General features: G+C 31.7%; 1 protein-coding gene across 2 annotated transcripts in view; it reads left to right on the plus strand.

Moving 5' to 3' along the window:
- Positions 1-2,264: 2,264 nt before the first annotated feature.
- LOC149076138 (homeobox protein PKNOX2-like) overlaps positions 2,265-17,725 on the plus strand; it is a 28,887-nt gene continuing 13,426 nt past the window's right edge. Inside the window, exons 1-5 of one of the 2 annotated variants that reach the window (XM_089243682.1) lie at positions 2,265-2,830; positions 4,877-5,113; positions 6,137-6,308; positions 10,359-10,577; positions 17,563-17,724. In XM_089243682.1, the coding sequence (XP_089099808.1) occupies positions 4,893-5,113; positions 6,137-6,308; positions 10,359-10,577; positions 17,563-17,724 (774 nt within the window). In that variant the 5' untranslated portion in view covers positions 2,265-2,830; positions 4,877-4,892. Of the gene's footprint in view, positions 3,279-4,876; positions 5,114-6,136; positions 6,309-10,358; positions 10,578-17,562; position 17,725 lie in introns of both variants that reach the window. The other variant, XM_089243681.1, reaches the window with a different exon arrangement.

A 17,725-nucleotide genomic window follows, 5' to 3' on the forward strand; every position in this document is an offset into this window, starting at 1 on the left:
TTCCCGCAAATTTTATGTTGGAAAATAAAATATTCATTGATTTATTAGCAACGTATTTTTCTTTTCTTTCGCAGCACTCGCACTTTCAAAAACAAAATTTTGTAGGCTTCCTTGGTTTTGGTTTCGAATTCATTAATTTGGCTTTTGAATTCATTAATTGGGATTTCAAATTAATTAATTTGGGTTTTGAATTCGTTAATTCGGATTTCGAATCCATTAATTTCGTTTTTGAGTTCATTATGTATGAATGTTATCTTATAAGATATTAAAGAATCAATTAATTAAATTGCATTTCAACTATATAAGAATTTGTTCTAGCATTTAAAAAACATTTTCTAACAAATATTTGTTTGTTGAATACTGCAAAATTTTATTTCGGATAAGTGTGCCGCCGGAACTAATATATATTTTTTTCAGACTGCGTTGCTTATGCCCATGTGGCCCCAAGTCCAAGAAATACGGTAATATTCAAGTTAGCTATCTACACATGTTAAATCAGGGATTCTTAACCTACGGGTCGCAGGGCCGTCTTAAGAGTATCATGGCCCCATGGCCAATTGATTTTTCTGAGGCCCTACCAAACAAATTCTTGAAAATTTAAATCAGAACTCATTTTTATGAGGTTCCCCGTGCCGTGCCCGGGTGGGCCCATGCCTTAAGACGGCACTGACGGGTTGCAAAAGTTCCCATAGATGGGTCGTATAAATCCATTAACAATCCGGTTATAAATTCATTTGTTGCACCATGGGTTCCATGGAGTACCATTATGATTTCGGTTACCTGGGCTGGGACTCAGATATCTTAGGAGGATCTTCTTGAGATATGATTTTATATACAGTATGTTTGGAGAGAAGTCGACATGGGATATTTTTACAGAATGCCTAGGAATACTGAAAATTATTTATATAGAAATACGAACTATAATAAGAAAAATCAACATAATTTTAAGAATTTAAGAAAAAAATCATTTCCATAATTAATGGATTTAATAACAGAAATAATTCGAGAATTAACGACCGAAATCATTTCAGAATTGATGGCAGAAAAAATTCCAGAATTGATGAAAAACATTTTTAAAATTAATGGAAAACTATTTCAGAACTGATGGAAAAATAATTCCGCAATTAATGAAACATAATTCTAAACTTGTTAAAAAATAATTCTAAAAGTAAGGGGAAAAATAATTGGAAATTAATAAAAAAATAATAATAATTGGAAATTATTGAAAAATAATTCTAAAAATGAGGATAAAAATAGATGGAAATTAATAAAAAAAATAGATGGAAATTAATAAAAAAAATAAATGGAAATTAATGAAAAAATAAATGAAAATTTTTATGAAAAATTGTTGAAAATTATTGACGGAAATAATTCCAGAAGTAATGGAAAACATTTCTAAAATTAATAGAAAACGGCTCCAAAATTAATAAAAAATGACTCTAGAACGGACCAGAAATAATTCTACAATTAATGGAAAATAATTCTAAACCTGATAAAAAAGTAATTCTGAAATTATTGAAAAATAGTTCTGAAATTTGTGAAAAATAGTTCTGAAATTTTTGAAAAATAGTTCTGAAATTTGTGAAAAATAGTTCTGAAATTTTTGAAAAATAGTTCTGAAATTTGCGAAAAATAGTTCTGAAATTTTTGAAAAATAATTTTGAAATTAATGAAAAGTATATAAAATTAATGAAAAATAATTCTGGAACTAATGAAAAATCTATAAAATTAATAAAAAATAATTCTGCAATTAATGAAAAATAATTCTGTAATTAATGAAAAATAATTCTGTAATTAATGAAAAATAATTCCAGGTCCAGTATTTATGAAAAAGATCATTTCAGAATAGCTTTTAATAATGTGGGGCTCGGAGTTCAGGCCCTGTTGGCCTACCTTTTAAGACGCCATGGGAATTTTCCATTTCGTTAATCAGAAATATTTAATAAGAATTTTTAAATTGAAAACAGACTGACTGATTTGTCGTGAAGTTGATTGCTATTTACGTAGCGGCTAAAAATAGTTAAGAAGACTGCTTTTTTCAATGGATCACATCTAAACATTACTTAAAAAAAGTCCGTCGAATTAAAAAAGTTTTTCCCGCAAGTAAAGAGAAACACGATTTTCTCCCCCCCCCCATCCTCAAAAAATAATCCCATAAATCTTGTCTATTTTTTTTTCTCAGCAAAAGGCGCACATTCAAAGTTTCACTCGTAGATCCCTCCCTTTGTCCATCCGTTGGATGTAGCGGTAGATTTATTCTTGTCAGACTCGTACCTTTTCCCATCCCACAACCGCTTTAGGAAGCAAATTAGTGACGCCCACAAAAGCGGACCGTAGTTTTTAAACGCGTATTTTTATCCCGGATTTAATAAAAAAAAAAATTTAAACCCGGACGGATTAAAAAGACAAAGTCCAACTAACATATCCCCGGCAATTAATCGAGCCAACTGCTGGGAGGAGCAATTCAATAATTCGATCTGCGACTGGATGCAAGCGGCTCGCATGTCAACACAGATCTTCCGTTGTGGAGGACGACCCAAGGATGGCAGGGAGGACCACAAGGAACAACCCAAGACGGCACGATTCCCTGTTCTTTACGATGTGGAAATATGGTGCTGAATCGAAATTTTTGAGAACACGAGAAAAGAAGAATTTGTTATTGAGATAAATATCGGTGGATAAATTCGTATTTGGATTATTAAAAGGTGATTGTAGACGAGGTCTTGATATCCCTGTGGGCTCTCACGTGACGTCACGAGCGTCAATTCTAGGGTGGGCCCTGAGCCCGAGATAATTGACGCCGCCATTTTTGACGAAGACTGACACTTTGGTAAGATGCCACTCAATCTGTCTAATCCGCGCTCTCTCTCTCTCTCAACTGACTTGTTGTAGTGAATACCGCGATGTTTATCTCACATTATTTTTTTTCGCTTCCAAAATCCACAACAACGTGTTTATATTAATTTGATGAATTCACTTTAAAAAGCTTGGGATTAGTCTCCATTTTTATCTACGTTATTTTTATTCGAGGAAAAAACAATATATTATTTTTTGGATCTTTAATTGATAGTTTTTGCGAAGAGAGAGAGACAATCATTAATTAATGATAATTTCTCCAACTAGGTGCTATTATATATTTTATTGAGAATTTGTGTAGTGGTGATTTTTTTTGTTCGAGTTTTCCCTTTAAATTGGTATTTATAAGTGATTTAAATGTAGGTTGGATTTTTAGGGAGGATAAAAAAAAATCTATATAAAAGTCGATAATGATGGATATGGTAAGTTTGTTGGAAGAGAAGGAATTTTTTTTATTTAATAGCATGTCTCTTCTCTTTTTTCATATTGTCAATTTAATAATATATTATCTATTGACTCATTGATGACTTAAATTTTTGAATATTTTCGATTATTAGATAATTACAGAGGGATAAAAAAATCTCCTATGCTTATCTATGAATTCTATATTAAATCTTGTTAATAGTTCAATATAAGCTTTGTATTTGTGTTTACAATTTCAAATCCTTCATGAATTATCAAATATTTATAATAAATTGGTAAATAAACATGGCCTTTGATAAATGTTGGAAATGTGTTTATATTAATTTGATGAATTCAATTTTAAAAAGCTTGGGATTAACTCTCTATTGTTATCTATTTTGTTTGAGAAAAAAAAAATATTATTTTGTTTCTTTAATTTATTTTTTTTGAAGAGATAGTCATTGAGATCATAATTTGTCCAATCAGGTGCTATTATATGTCAATCAATTTTGTGTAAGAGTGATTTCTTTGTTTGAATTTTCCTCATAAATTTGGATTTATAAGTGATTTAAATGTATTTAGATGTCTTTAAAATTAGATGTCTTTAAATGTATTAGATGATTGAAAAAAAATGATATAAAGTCCATAACTGATATGATAAGTTTGTTGGAAAAGACAATATCAGTTATCTATTTAATATCGTCTTCTATTTTATAATATTGTCACTATAATTATATATTGGTTGTCTATTGGCTCATTATTGACTTAAATTTTTGAATGTTTTTGCATCATTAGATATAAAGGGGGAAAAAATCTCCAGTGCTTTCTTATGAACTCTATATTTTCTCTCTAAAAATCTTTCAATTAGTTTAAGATAAGTTTTGTATTTGTTTACAACTTTCAATCATTATGAGTGTTATCAGAACTATTTATTATCCCTTCAAAAGTAAATCGATAAATAAACATGACCTTTGTTTATTTATAAATGCTGGAAATGATTTTAATGATCTATACATTTAATCAATATGTATAATTAACTAAATTTATAGATTATTAATATTAATTAATGTGTGGATATTATTTGTGGTGTTAGTGTTTGATGAGGGTCTACAAAATTTGTGTATTGAAAAATTTTCTTTGATGAATGAAATTAGGAATTTTTCCTATGCGTGTGTGTAAGAATGTCTTTTTATTCTGTTTCGCAAAAAAAAAGTTTCTCTTCCTTTAAATTACACACTGTGAGCATTATTGCCTAATGATCAAGAAGGGCACTGGGGATTTACGCAAGGTCTGAAATTCAAAATTGATTAATTAGCTTACTAACATAACGTCTTTGACCCTAGTCTAGGAAGGTCTCAAATTGAAATTTATTTCTGTACATGTCTGGTCTTGTTTGTGTACAGCAATTAAATAGACAGGATGTTTTAAATCTTAGATTGGAGTGAGATAAGTGTTAATTATTTAGTTATATAGCATCATTGTTACCTATATTCCATCACATGCATTTTAAAATAATGATGTATTTAGTGTTTGTTTGGAAGACAATTTGATTTTTGTATGATTGTTTTCAATATAATGAGTTATTTTATTTACTGACATTTTTAAAAATTTTTCCTAGCAAATGTTGATTGATAATGCAAAATTCTTCTACTGGTGATGCTAAGACAGTAGGCAGTAATTCTAGTGACACTTCTGGTTATCCTGAGACAGGCATAGGCATGATTGGACAGTGTGGTGAAGATCTCGCCATGGCAAGTGAGAATCAGGGCTTGATGCCAGCCACTCCATCAACACCGAATATGATGGATCCCCAAGCTCAAGCTCAATTTGAAGCTGACAAGAGAGCAGTTTACAAGTAAGATTACCTCTACTTAGGAATTCATTTTATTGCTTGTAACCACAGCGAAGGCAGATTTTTGTGTTTTTTCTGTGTATTGTCATAATTATTAGTAAGTAAAGGCAGAAAAACACTTCATTAATCTGATTAACTTAAATTCAGAAAAATTGTCAGGAAAATGCCACAGAAGTAACAGCAAAAGTGATGAAAAATGTGTCATTATATTCATTGTTGTTTCACTTTGGTGATGTTAAACAAAAAGTTCATTAACATAATTTTTTATGGGAATCGGCCAAGATTTCCAATCATTGATGTTATAAATGATGTCATGATAAGCAAGGTTGGCACAGCATTGTTTGGGTGCATAAATTGCAGACATATTCTCTTGCTATTTATGGGATAAGTTTGATGCCATGTGACTATGGGTTCCATTCTGTCCACAAAAGGTGTTTGTAAAAAAAAAATCAATCCACACAATATATTGGTGATTGATACACCAGTTTCTGGCCCACAAGTAGTAGCTACATCACAAATCTGGCCCACAGACTGAAAGCATTATTTGCATATCTGGTTCAAAGAAACACATTAGGAAAAAACTTTTCTAAAAATTATTGTATAGTTTTATGTGAAAACATTATATAGTTGATTGCACAAAATATAAAATAGAGTGTTAAACTGTATAATATGTAACCACATTCTCATTTTTAGTTTTTTTTCCACAACCCATTGAAGTATATAGTAGAATCCTATCATGAGAAACTTCAATAGACCAAAGAAATCACTTTGTTATAACAAAATTTTGCTGTAAAGGAATTCCGGGCTTTTGCATTGTTCTTATGCAAACCTATCTGAGGGATTAGGAAAGTGTTAGTTAAACTAGATTTTTTTTGCTATAATGGTATTCATGAAAATCGGATTCGACTGTATAAGAAATTTATGAACAATTTAACAATTTAACACTGATTTTCCAGTCATGTGTAATTAAGTCTGGCCATAATATATATAGTTTATGCACTATAATTTATATCTTTCTTCTTTTAGGCATCCACTTTTCCCTTTGTTGGCACTACTGTTTGAGAAATGTGAATTGGCCACACAAAGTGCGGAAGTGCCATCATCTGAAAGTTTCAATATGGACATACAAGCCTTTGTTCAGCATCAAGAACGAGATCGAAAGCCTTTTTTCAGTGATGACCCAGATGTGGATGGTTTGGTATGACAGGTTATTTTATTACAATTCATTGCCTGATATTTTCCATGAGTAATTATAGTTAGAGTTTGAGGCAAATGCAAAATGTTTTGAATTTATGTCAGCATGTCTGCCAACATAAAAAGGGACTAATAAATCTAGGAAAAGGAATTATTTTAAATTCTTGGGAAAAAATATGCTTGGCTCCAAAGAAATATAATTGGCACCTACATTTTTCATCTATTTATAAAGCCCTGTATTAATTATTAACCCAGAAGTTTAGGCACTAAAAATGGTCCTAAATAGGCCGGCAATAAAGTATTAAAAATGCTTACAATAGACACTGAAAAAGGCATTATAATTAATGGAAGAAAGGAAAAATAGCTACCGTATATACTCTTGTATGAGTCGACTCTCTCACTTCAGGATCATCAAAATTGCAATAAATTGAAAACCTGTGGCCCTCAAAAATCAGCAAAATTTTAGGGGGTGGGGAGGAAATTGTATATTTTCATGCAATAAAAGTTACAATGAAAAGTGATTCAAATGTTTTGATTCATTTCTTCTGATTCTGCGAGCTCTATACAGAGAAAACGAAGTCATTATATGGTGTAGCATCTTCGTTTTCACCTTCAACTGTACTATGTTCAGTTTTGCCCATTGAATTACTGATACAGCACTTTTTAAAGTATTTAATGATTTCAGTGGAGAAAGAGTTCCACACCTTGTAAACCCACTGGTACACTAGACTAGTCTTCAGAATTCATTTGTTTGGTCTATAAATTTCTTAAGTAATCTATATAAAGTCCAATGGCATCACGAATCGTCAAACTAGCCATGAGGAAAATTTTGCTACAGGCCATGTAGCAAAATGGTTTGGTAAAGTGTGGGGATTGATGTTTTCTCTTCAAAAACTGAACCGTATATAAGTCAACCTCCCCCAAATTAAAGAACAAAACTTTCAACACAAAAACTCCGCTTATACACGGGCATATACAGTAAAGACTAAGATATTATGGGTCCAGACAGACCCCTGAGTTGTGCTCAGCTTGAAAGAAAGGGCCCGGAAACCTGTTAAAAAATTGGTTGCAAAACTTCACTTACTGCTTCAATTATAGTTCAACTTTTTTTTTTGTATAACAATGCATGATTCTGTGCAAAAAACTAAAGTATTTGTGGTTTCTCAGGATTAGGTCAATTCCAGTGCCACCATTATCAGACGCGGAGCCCCTAGAGAATATGATTGTGGGGCTCCTTCAAGATATGAATAATTCCCATTTATTTGTTAGTACATTATTTGGAATATTCATCAACATTTTTATAGCTTAAATGACTACCTTGTTTTATTGTTATAAAAAATATATTTACTCCTTTTTCTAGAAATTTATTAATACATATGTTAGACTCCTCAAAGCGTGGAGCCGGTGTGGCCACACCTGTTGTACACCTCTGAGAGTGACTGTGCTCAGTTTAATCTATGCTGAATATGTGTCTAAAATAAATATCCATGGTTCTTTGCAGTGGATTTATGGTGTAAAAAATAATTAAAACATCATGGGCACCATAGCCCTGTCAGCTCTTACCCCACCCCGTAAAGACCATGGCAACCTCTTAGGACAGTCATCGGTCATCTATCCATATACAATGCAGTCCAATGCATGAGCAAGATATGCTATGTGAAGCATGTGAAGAAAAAAACTTCTAATTTTTCTAATATCTTTATTCATACATTATGGATTGTATTCTTGGAAACAAAAACATTCAGGTGTAACACCATCTGGCCAATGCGAAGTTAATGTATGACAGCACCAAAATATCTATATCTCACACACTTACACCTATTTGAGTTCAAATGGGGCTGGAATGGTGGGGAGGAGACTCTGATAACAACTAACGCTGAGTTGTAGATTTTAAAGAGAGCAAATCACACACACATTTGAGTTTCTGCATAATATGGCAAATATTCACAAATAAGCTTTAAAAATGTTAAAATAGGCATTTCTGGCAGGGAAAATTCAAAGGTGTTTTCACACACACATTTGAAAATAGGAAAAAAAGCGTTTATGGCATTTTGCCTGAACTTCAGGCTCTGTTAATTAATAATGGTGATGCTTATGAAAGTTTGAATTCTGGGATTTTAACAGTTTGCATTCATAAATCTTAGGTCTTACTGATCTCCAGGTGTTTACCATGGTACATATAATATAGATGCTCAAGAAGTAAAATGAAGAAATAATTAAAACTAAGAGAAAAATACTAAACTAAAAGAAATATTAAAATGTTGATTTAGAAATATCTGGTCTTCAATGGAACCTATAAATTACTAACTACTTTATCACTAGGTATGGTACTTTTCGCTGTATATTAAAAGTGATCAGTATGTAGGTAATAAACCGTGTATAATGTAATATTGAAATAGATGCATATATGTACAGGGTGTACGGAAAAGGGCACTGCCAACTTTGAAATTGAATATCTTAAAAATGGTGAATGATAAATAATTCTTTTGCATGTTTGTTTTCAGCCTATAAAGTTTTAACTATTGGGTCTGACAAAATTGTGAAATTATTGGTTTTAACAATAGATGACAGTGCAGTTAACAAACTTTCGTTGGCCTTCAGATGCAGATTCATGTATTTGGTAAAAGCACAAACTCTCACAGATCACTACTTTTCTCAATCAAGGTGCAAATGCAGAGACTTAACAAATCTGATTTGGACCAGCACAGTGCCATTTATCATGGCTTCCACATCCTGGAGAAGGGGTTCCCCTAAGCTAGAATTTTTAGTTTGTCCCCAAGCCAGACTTCTCCCGGACCCTTCTATAGTGAATTTATAGCATGAGAAAACAAGAGATGATGGTAATTGTCCCAAGCTCCAGGGCTGGAGCCCTTGTGGATGGCATGCCATCTATAGATGAGATGTTCAACCAGGCTCATTAAAAATTGTGATGACAATTTTCAGCTATGTCTGATGAACATGTAACAAACTTTTTATCGAAAAGTTTTTTCAAGGTATTCAATTTTGAAGTTGGGATGCCTTTTCAGAAACCCTGGAACATTATTATTTTCTGTAATCCAAGATAATTTTTTTGTTAATTGTAAAAAAAGTTTTCCATTAAGAAGACATAATTTTCTTCTCTGTTTCCATGATTGATAGGTTCTGTTTAATTCAGGTTTTTAACCATGTAGTTTGACATTGACATCACAGGACTACATTTTTTCCAATTCAAGACAGGTTTTCGCTTAATACAGATTCCGTTAAAGACAGGTTTTACTGTATTCAAAATTTAGTATCAATATAGCATGATTGCATGAAGGTACAGTAGCCTCCACCATCTGAAATGAATGAAACTGGGACTATCTTGGTCACCAAAAAAGCCCTGTGAAAAATTATTATTATTATCTGAAAAACAATAGAAAAACTATTTCTATTCATCACCACTCTGCTCAGACAATTTTTTCATATTGCCCTGCTCTCTCATTGATGCTATAGTATCCATATTATTATTTCCGTAAGTATTATTGCCCTCCTGGTATTTTCCATCTCCTCTCTCTGGAAGTTGGGGGGGGGGGTGCGATATTTGCCCACTTTAGGAAACACTACATTAGATCGTTGCATGAAATTTTGGTTTAAATGTTTTCAGTGTTAAGGAATTATATGGACCTCAAACTGTTCATCGGGACTCAGGTTTTATAGACTACTGTAATTTTGCATTGTTAATGCTGTGATCTAAAAGTTATAGAACAGTATATATCATCTAATGAAATCACATATTAATCACAAACATCGTTTCCATAATTAAGTATTATCAACAATTTTATTCATATCAATTAAAAAATATTCAATTGGTTAATATCTATTGAGTGTTAAAGCATTAGAGAAACACTATAAATTAGGTACATTTGTTACTTAAATAAGCTCAAAGAAAGTGGTCAGGATGTTTGATGGTGGCATTAATTTCTTGTACATAATTGAGCTGTGATTATGATAACTACTTTAGGTTGTGAAAATTTTTTCAATACTAAAACTAAATGTATTGAGGTGTGAATAATTTTTTTTTCTGGAATTTCAGATGGTGAAAGCTATTCAAGTGCTGAGAATTCATCTGCTTGAACTCGAAAAGGTCCAAGAGCTGTGCAAAGATTTCTGCAACCGCTATATTACTTGCTTGAAAAACAAGATGCAGAGTGAAAATCTTTTACGACCAGATTATCCTGGACTTAGTAACAACATTCCAAGCTCAGGATCTAGCACACCATCTAGTGCGGGAAGCCAATCTCAGCCATTGCCAGTGAGTATAAAATACTTTTTTTTTTTAAATTTCGCACTTCAAGCTTTAGTATTGAAAACATTATAATCTTGTTACTACAATGCTGCTAATCCACAAATGTAATCTGCAAATTTTCAAGAAATAGACCAGAGGTGAGTGTTGTCAAAGTGTAAGGTGTATAAGTTTGTTTGTGAAGCATAAGAATTTCAGAATTTTCAGTGATACACTTTTTTACACGCTACCTTGATTGAAATATAGTATTGGGAATGAAGCTGAGCATGAAGCTTAAGGGAGACACTTGAGGATATTAAAAGTAGGGTTGGGTTTCTTTCAAATGAGACCGATTTCTTCCAAGACAGTGGAAGAAACTTAAAAAAAAACTGAACAATGCACTAGTTATTGTTTAGTTAAAGTACACATAATTAATGCTTGTTATTTTGCTTCATTGGTTGTAAAATAATATCAAATATGTTTTAAAAAGAATATTTTTTTAACATTTATTTATAAATATCTCACCAAAATGTGCAATATGTAATTTTCCAATAAAGCACACATATTAAAACAAATTATTTCAATTACCATGCAAAATGGTAATCTGAGTATAAAAAATATACAGTTTAAGGTATAATTAATACATGTTTGTGTATAATTATACCTTTTTTATTGTGAAAATAATTGTATTGTGTAAAGATTTTATGATAAAAATGTGATAGGGAATTATCAGCTTTTTCAAGTTCTTTTCTCCATAAGTTAGTTTCATATGCTCAGCACACTTGAGAATATTTAAATAAAAGAAGTATTATGTCACATGCAATAAAAGTGTAAAAGTATTTCAGGAATCATCATAGGAATGAAATATGATTGACAGACATTCCCTATGCAATAAGATCAAAGCTGCTGGGAGGCATCAGATATAACATCCAATTAAAATGCTTTGAAACATTGTTAATCAATGTTTTTTCATCATTGTGAGTAACTATCTCCATGAGGTGGATAGAAGCATGCTTGATATAATTAGAAATTTGAAATTGCATAAAGTGTCCAAAGATTTAATGCAGAAATTATAACCCATTTCTATAGCACTCAATATATCACCTAAAGAGAGATTATATAAACAGTGCTGATTCTTGTCGTCAAAAAATGGGGGGGGGGGGCTTTTTATAAAATGCTGACATATGATACCTTATTTCTAAGTCATAAAATTAAGATATGGAGAGACCATTCTTCCCTATCATTTGTTGGCATTTTATTGATCCTGAATATTGGGGTGAAAGATTAAATTCTGAACAGGAAGTGTGGCAAACTTGTAATTTAATTATAGTAACTTCTGATTTTTTTGAACTGCAAGTGCAAAACTTAATTCAGTCATACCATTCAAAGTACTTTTGATATATGATAGAAAAGAATATGTTAAATATCTGAAAATCTCAAAAAGCTATGATTGTATTGAAATGCTTCCAAGTTATTCCACAAATTCAGCAGGTTTAAAAAGAATTATATACATATATTTTTCAATTTACCCACTCAACTTTGGAACAGCCTAATGGCTGTGATAACAAAAAAGGTTTTGTTACACCATGTTGCACTGACCTGATAAAACTGTACAATTAATATTAATTTCTTGTCAATAAAAGTAATTTAAACTTTATACATAAATAAAGGACTTTCTATTCAAATATACAACTAATAAAACCTTTCAAAATGGGTACTATATATTAACATTATAGTTGAAGAAATCCTGGGTCATTTTGACCCAACATACTATTCTATAGAAAAAATGGGGTGTAGAATTTTCTTGGAAGTGTTACCCTTTCTAAAATTTTTTGTAAATGAAGATAGTGAAGGATAAAGGTCTTTCAAGGTCAAGGCCAATTCATTGTAAGAGCAGATTATCTTTTTTTCAATGGGGCAATGGCACAAGTAGAACTAAATATTTTTTTTTCTTTTGCAAACTTGAATACCTGGAATTCTGACGGGACCCAATAAAGATTTTGGGAGAGTAAAAGCTTAACTCTAGAAAAAACGTGTAGTTGAAATTTCTGTAGGCAAACGATGTCACAGAAAAAGTTTAAACTTCTGGTTTGCACCAAATATGCTTTGCACAGATTTTGAAACCTTCAAAAGTATCAGCGTCCAACGAATCTCTCTCTTTCAGAGCACATAGTGATGCAACTGATCAAGCCATTTGAGAATAAGGGCAGAAATGCCTCAACCGACACCTTTTTTTCACTATACTGAAGCTGGCTCAAATGCTAAAAGCCAAGAAATACGAGTTTAGTAGAGACGATGAGACGAAATCAAAGAGCAATATTATCTCATGCAATAAAGATAGTGAAACTACAGTTGTATGGAACAATGACACCACAATGACAATTTATCAAGGAAAGAACGATATAAGTTTTTCATTACTCAGCATGCTTCATCTGGCAGTCAATATTGGAAGTAGTTAGCCCCCAAAAAAGCTTCCTCACGCACACACAGAAACTATTTCACACTACAATTCAACAAAGTGGAACGATCGTAGTTGTAGCGATCAAATGCCCAGAAAATATTCGGTGAACGTGGCATCACTGCCGTTTTCTAAAACATCCTGGATCTCACTATAAAAATATTCCTGTATTTTGTATAGAGCAGTACAGAGGGCCAGAATTAGTTTTTGGAAAGCAGTTCCTCTAAAATCTTATTGAAGAGCTGCGTTCATCATACGTGTTGCCCTGGCGCAAAAGGAAACGTTCGTGCGCTCTTGATCATGTATCTGTTTGTGAGCGATCAAAATAATAATAATAGTAATAAATAAAAATAAACGAGTTTGATATGTCAGGTAACATAAAAATGTGGAAAGAGAACTGTTAATGTTTGCAACTTCAACATGCAATGAATGTGCAAGAATAATAAAAAAAATTGCTCAACTGCTCATTATAAATTCCACTTATCAGTAAGATAATCAATACTTATTTGGCAGAATCATATTATAGACTTTTTCATGCTCAATTTGACACGCTTATTTTACATCTTTTTCATATTATAGGATTACTGAAAAATGTTTTTGGACGGAATAGAGTAAATAATGTATACTAAATCTTATTTTTACTGAATTACATCATTTTTTTAGCTAATTTTGAAGCCCATTTTATATTTATAAACAAATATAATTTTCCATTATGAATACACAATTAAAAAACATTGAATAAGAGTAGGAAGAAACCCAGAAACCGAAAATAAATTCCTGTTTTCGCTATGAAACACTGTTTTTTCAAAGTTTGGGCCAATTTGACCCAGTCCGCGGTTCTAGGTATGCCGAAAGTGCTAGTGTCAAGTAATTTTCTTATCTTTATGACCTTGTTGAGCATGGTTTTATTCACATAAAAATATTGAAGTGACCTAACAAACTTTTTATTCATTGATCTTAGATTTTGTTTATTTTACTAAGGTCTTTTTTTGAGACTCATTGACGAGTCCTAACACTTATTTTATGCATATTGTATTAGAACAGTGGTCAGAAAGGCTTTAGTTGTAACCTCTATTTTAGTTGATCACAGAACATTTTTTTTTTCTTTGATAATTTTTATTAAAAAATCCTCACAATGAAATTTATTAACACATAGATTTTGAAAATATTGGTATTTTGTACTTGAGAGATTAATTATAATCCCAAGAAGAGAAGGCTGTTTGGAAATTTTCCAAACACCATATTGAGCAACAATAGTCCAACCCTGTTATAATGACCTTCAAGGAAAAAAGTAAAAGTTTGGTTTGACGACAGAAAAAAAAATTTATGTTCTAGATCTAATCTAATATGTTAACTTATTATCTTGTGGAAACAGACCAAAAATTTCTTTTGTTACATCCAGAAGCTCATTATAAACTAGGCACGTTCGTGTGGGCATTGTGCTGGGCTCTCATCCTGAGGATCCAGGTTCGAATCCCATTGACGGCATAGTGGTGGCTGGCTGAATTTGGCTTTCTGCGGTTCTTTCTTTTCCAGCTTTGAGGCGTGAATGCGAGCTGGTCTACCATTTGAAAAATTTTCTCCTCAGAGAGCAGGCAGACCTATAACACAATACTGACAAAACATGAAAATTCAATCATTTCCATCTTTACTTCAAAAAATGGAAGACAGATGGTGTCACGAACACGAAACAAGTGCAAGTTGACAACATAAATAAGTTAAGGTGACACATACACTCAGAACACACATTTTGGCATGTACTGATTCATTAGAAATTTCGTATAAGAATATGTCTGAATATTGCATGTGTGGTGCTGCTTGTCTTGTACAATTTTTATATTTTTATTATATTTTTTATGCCACTCACTAGCTAGGCATTATCTAGTGTGTTCTTGTATTGGAGTTCAGTCTGGCTCCAACTGTCGACCGCACATGTCATAAAAATCTTTCTCTCTTCTATTAAATAATTTAAAAAAGAAAAGGAGTCATGACTCTGTATGTTTACGAAATAACAACCAGACATCCACCAGCACTAGCATCACCATACATGTACGGTTTAGTAGTAGTATATCAGGGTTTGACTCGAGGAAGGGTTTGACACATGGAACATGAAATAATAGAGACTCAACCATACATTAGAATTGAACTTTGGTAAATAAATAAATGATCAAGTAGCCCAGCAGTTGGATGTGGTTGCCAAACCTTGTATTAGAAGGCCTTGAATTTAATTCCTTATCCCTGCTGAAAACTTGAAATGAGTACATGAAATCATATGGGCGAATTTTTTATGTAAAGTGAGTCATTGAAAGAGACAACCCCAGATGTCAGATTGCAGTGATGACTGAAAAATCTGTATTGGCTCTGAAATTCTTCTGTATGTGCTTGCAAAATTAGAGTCTACAGGTGACAAAAAATTTTCTGATTTCACAATAATGTTGCTTTCAACATACAAAGGTATTACTAGGCCCCAGAAAAGTAGAAAACACTATTTAAGGCTATTTTTTTATGTTTTTCTCCCAAAGAAATTTGGCTTGTGCTTAAATTATTTTTTGATTTGTCAAGCTTTGAATAGTTTTTTATTGAAGGGCTTTGCAGTAAGAAGGGGTTAACTCCATTTTTGGCACTTTTGAGCAGAGCACTTTTAAATTGTCAAAAACCTAGATGAATGCTTTTGGATGATGTTTTGAATAGAATAGGTATATAAATATAATAATGAGGAACTTACTTTTTACATGTTACAATGTTTTATTTTTAAACAATTTATTACAATAATAATAAAAAAATATTTATTGTAATTTTCAATTTTACCTATGACAAGAGAACCTAGTCACTTTTAGATTTTCACAGATTTGAAGTTAGTAGTTCTACAAGTGTGCCCTTCCAGTTAATGGAATGGCCGATATAATGTGGGGTCATTATAATGATCATAAACTGCATTTACTTACAGAGTGCTGTCCAAAACCTTGTCAACCCTGACTTTCAGATTTTGGACTGCTAGAGTCTCAAAAGATTTAAGGCAGTTTCTATAGAAGTAGGGCAGTTTCTCTACCAGTGTACTGGTAGGTCCATAAAATAAAAAAAAATTGTATTTGTTTTCCTGTCATATTTTGGTAAAATAACAGGTTTTGGACAAGTTTGTGGCAGTTAAGGACAGTTTTTTATATTTTTACTCAGTTTCAGTTTTTTTTAAAAATTTGAATTTTGATAATTTTTTAAATTTTCAATTAGTTTTCAGTGTATTACTTCCATTTAAAAAAATCTATTGGTTTTCATGTTATACGTTCGCTTTTTGAAGTTTTGACAATTGAGCATGGTTTTGTACAGTATAACATCCATGTGTTTCATCCAAAACCCAACCTGGATATATATTATCTAAAATGATTCTGTATAGTAAAAAATTATTTTACAATCATATTAAATATTTATTCTTTGTGTAACATAGTCACTTTAAACACATAATGAATGTGTGAATTTTCTGAATTTTTGGAATTAAAAAAAAACAATATTTGAGGTTTTGCCAGTTTTTGCCGGAAGTTTTCGATGGAGGGTTTTTGACATGATAGTTTAAACCATGGTTAAAAATGTCAAAAATTTACTTGCATCAAAAACCTGCTAACACTGCATTTGAGTCAAGTCCACTTTCTTGTTAAAAAAATATTTCCTTTGTTTGGTGTTAGACAAAGATAATTCCAGCAGTTAGTTCCTGTATTTCTCAATAGATAGAGCTAATACCATTGTAACATTGGGGCAGGAAAGGGGCTGACTCCCTGATCCAATGGAAAAAAAAAATAGAGCTAACCCCTTCTTGCTGCAAGCCCTTCAATTTTTAATTGGGGAGGATGAGAAATTAAAAATATATTAACCTTCTAATGACCAATGTTCTTAATTGGGAATATCAGTTTTATTAAACAGAAAAAAATATTTCTAGTCCATGAAAGCACTAGATTTTCTTTCCCATATGGTGTAAGATTTCACACTTAATTTAGGAAACAAAAATTTCAGCACTTATGCCATAAATTACAATTTTTAAAATAACCCATTTTTGAGAAAAAATAAAAATTATTATTTTTTGTTTTTTTTTGTAATGTGGTTTCAAACTATTAACATGGGCAATTCCAGAAAACATACAGGAAATATTTTGGATTTCATGAATTTTTTGGTTAATAAAAGGGGAAAAAATAAAAATCAATCTAGATCTGAATTTGGCCGTGGAAAGGTTAATATGATGAACACTAATCACATTTCAAATAAAAAAAATTATGGCTTCAGACTCTTCCATTGAAGGAAGAAATGCCAAATTCATTGTTTTTTTTTGACTTTGTAAAAATTGGATTGATTAAAAAACATTCTTTGTAGATAACTGGGCTTCATAGTTTTGGATAATAATTTGAGTCAAACATTCATGATGTCAGTTTATTTTTTCGATAAATATTTTGCAGTACCAAAATCTAGAAAGAAGGATAATTTATTTCTCTCAAAACACTTGAAAAATCATAAAAGTCATTCCTAGTTTTCTTTATGCTCAAAATGTTATTATTTTTGTTTCTAAATCTTCAGGTGGCCAGCAGTAATGGAACATTGAACAATTTTGTTCTGCAGTCTGGAGTATCCCAAAATTCTCTGTCCATGAACTCTCTGGATCAGAACCAAGTTGTACAAGGTAGCACAATGTACCAAATGGTGCACACTCCACAGGGTATTGTTGCACATCCAATTCAAG

The sequence above is a fragment of the Pholcus phalangioides genome, unplaced genomic scaffold, assembly GCF_987345545.1.
Source record: "Pholcus phalangioides strain wild (caught in Gottingen) unplaced genomic scaffold, Ppha-v1.0 ptg000015l_1, whole genome shotgun sequence".
In the NCBI taxonomy this organism is placed as follows: Eukaryota; Metazoa; Arthropoda; class Arachnida; order Araneae; family Pholcidae; genus Pholcus; species Pholcus phalangioides.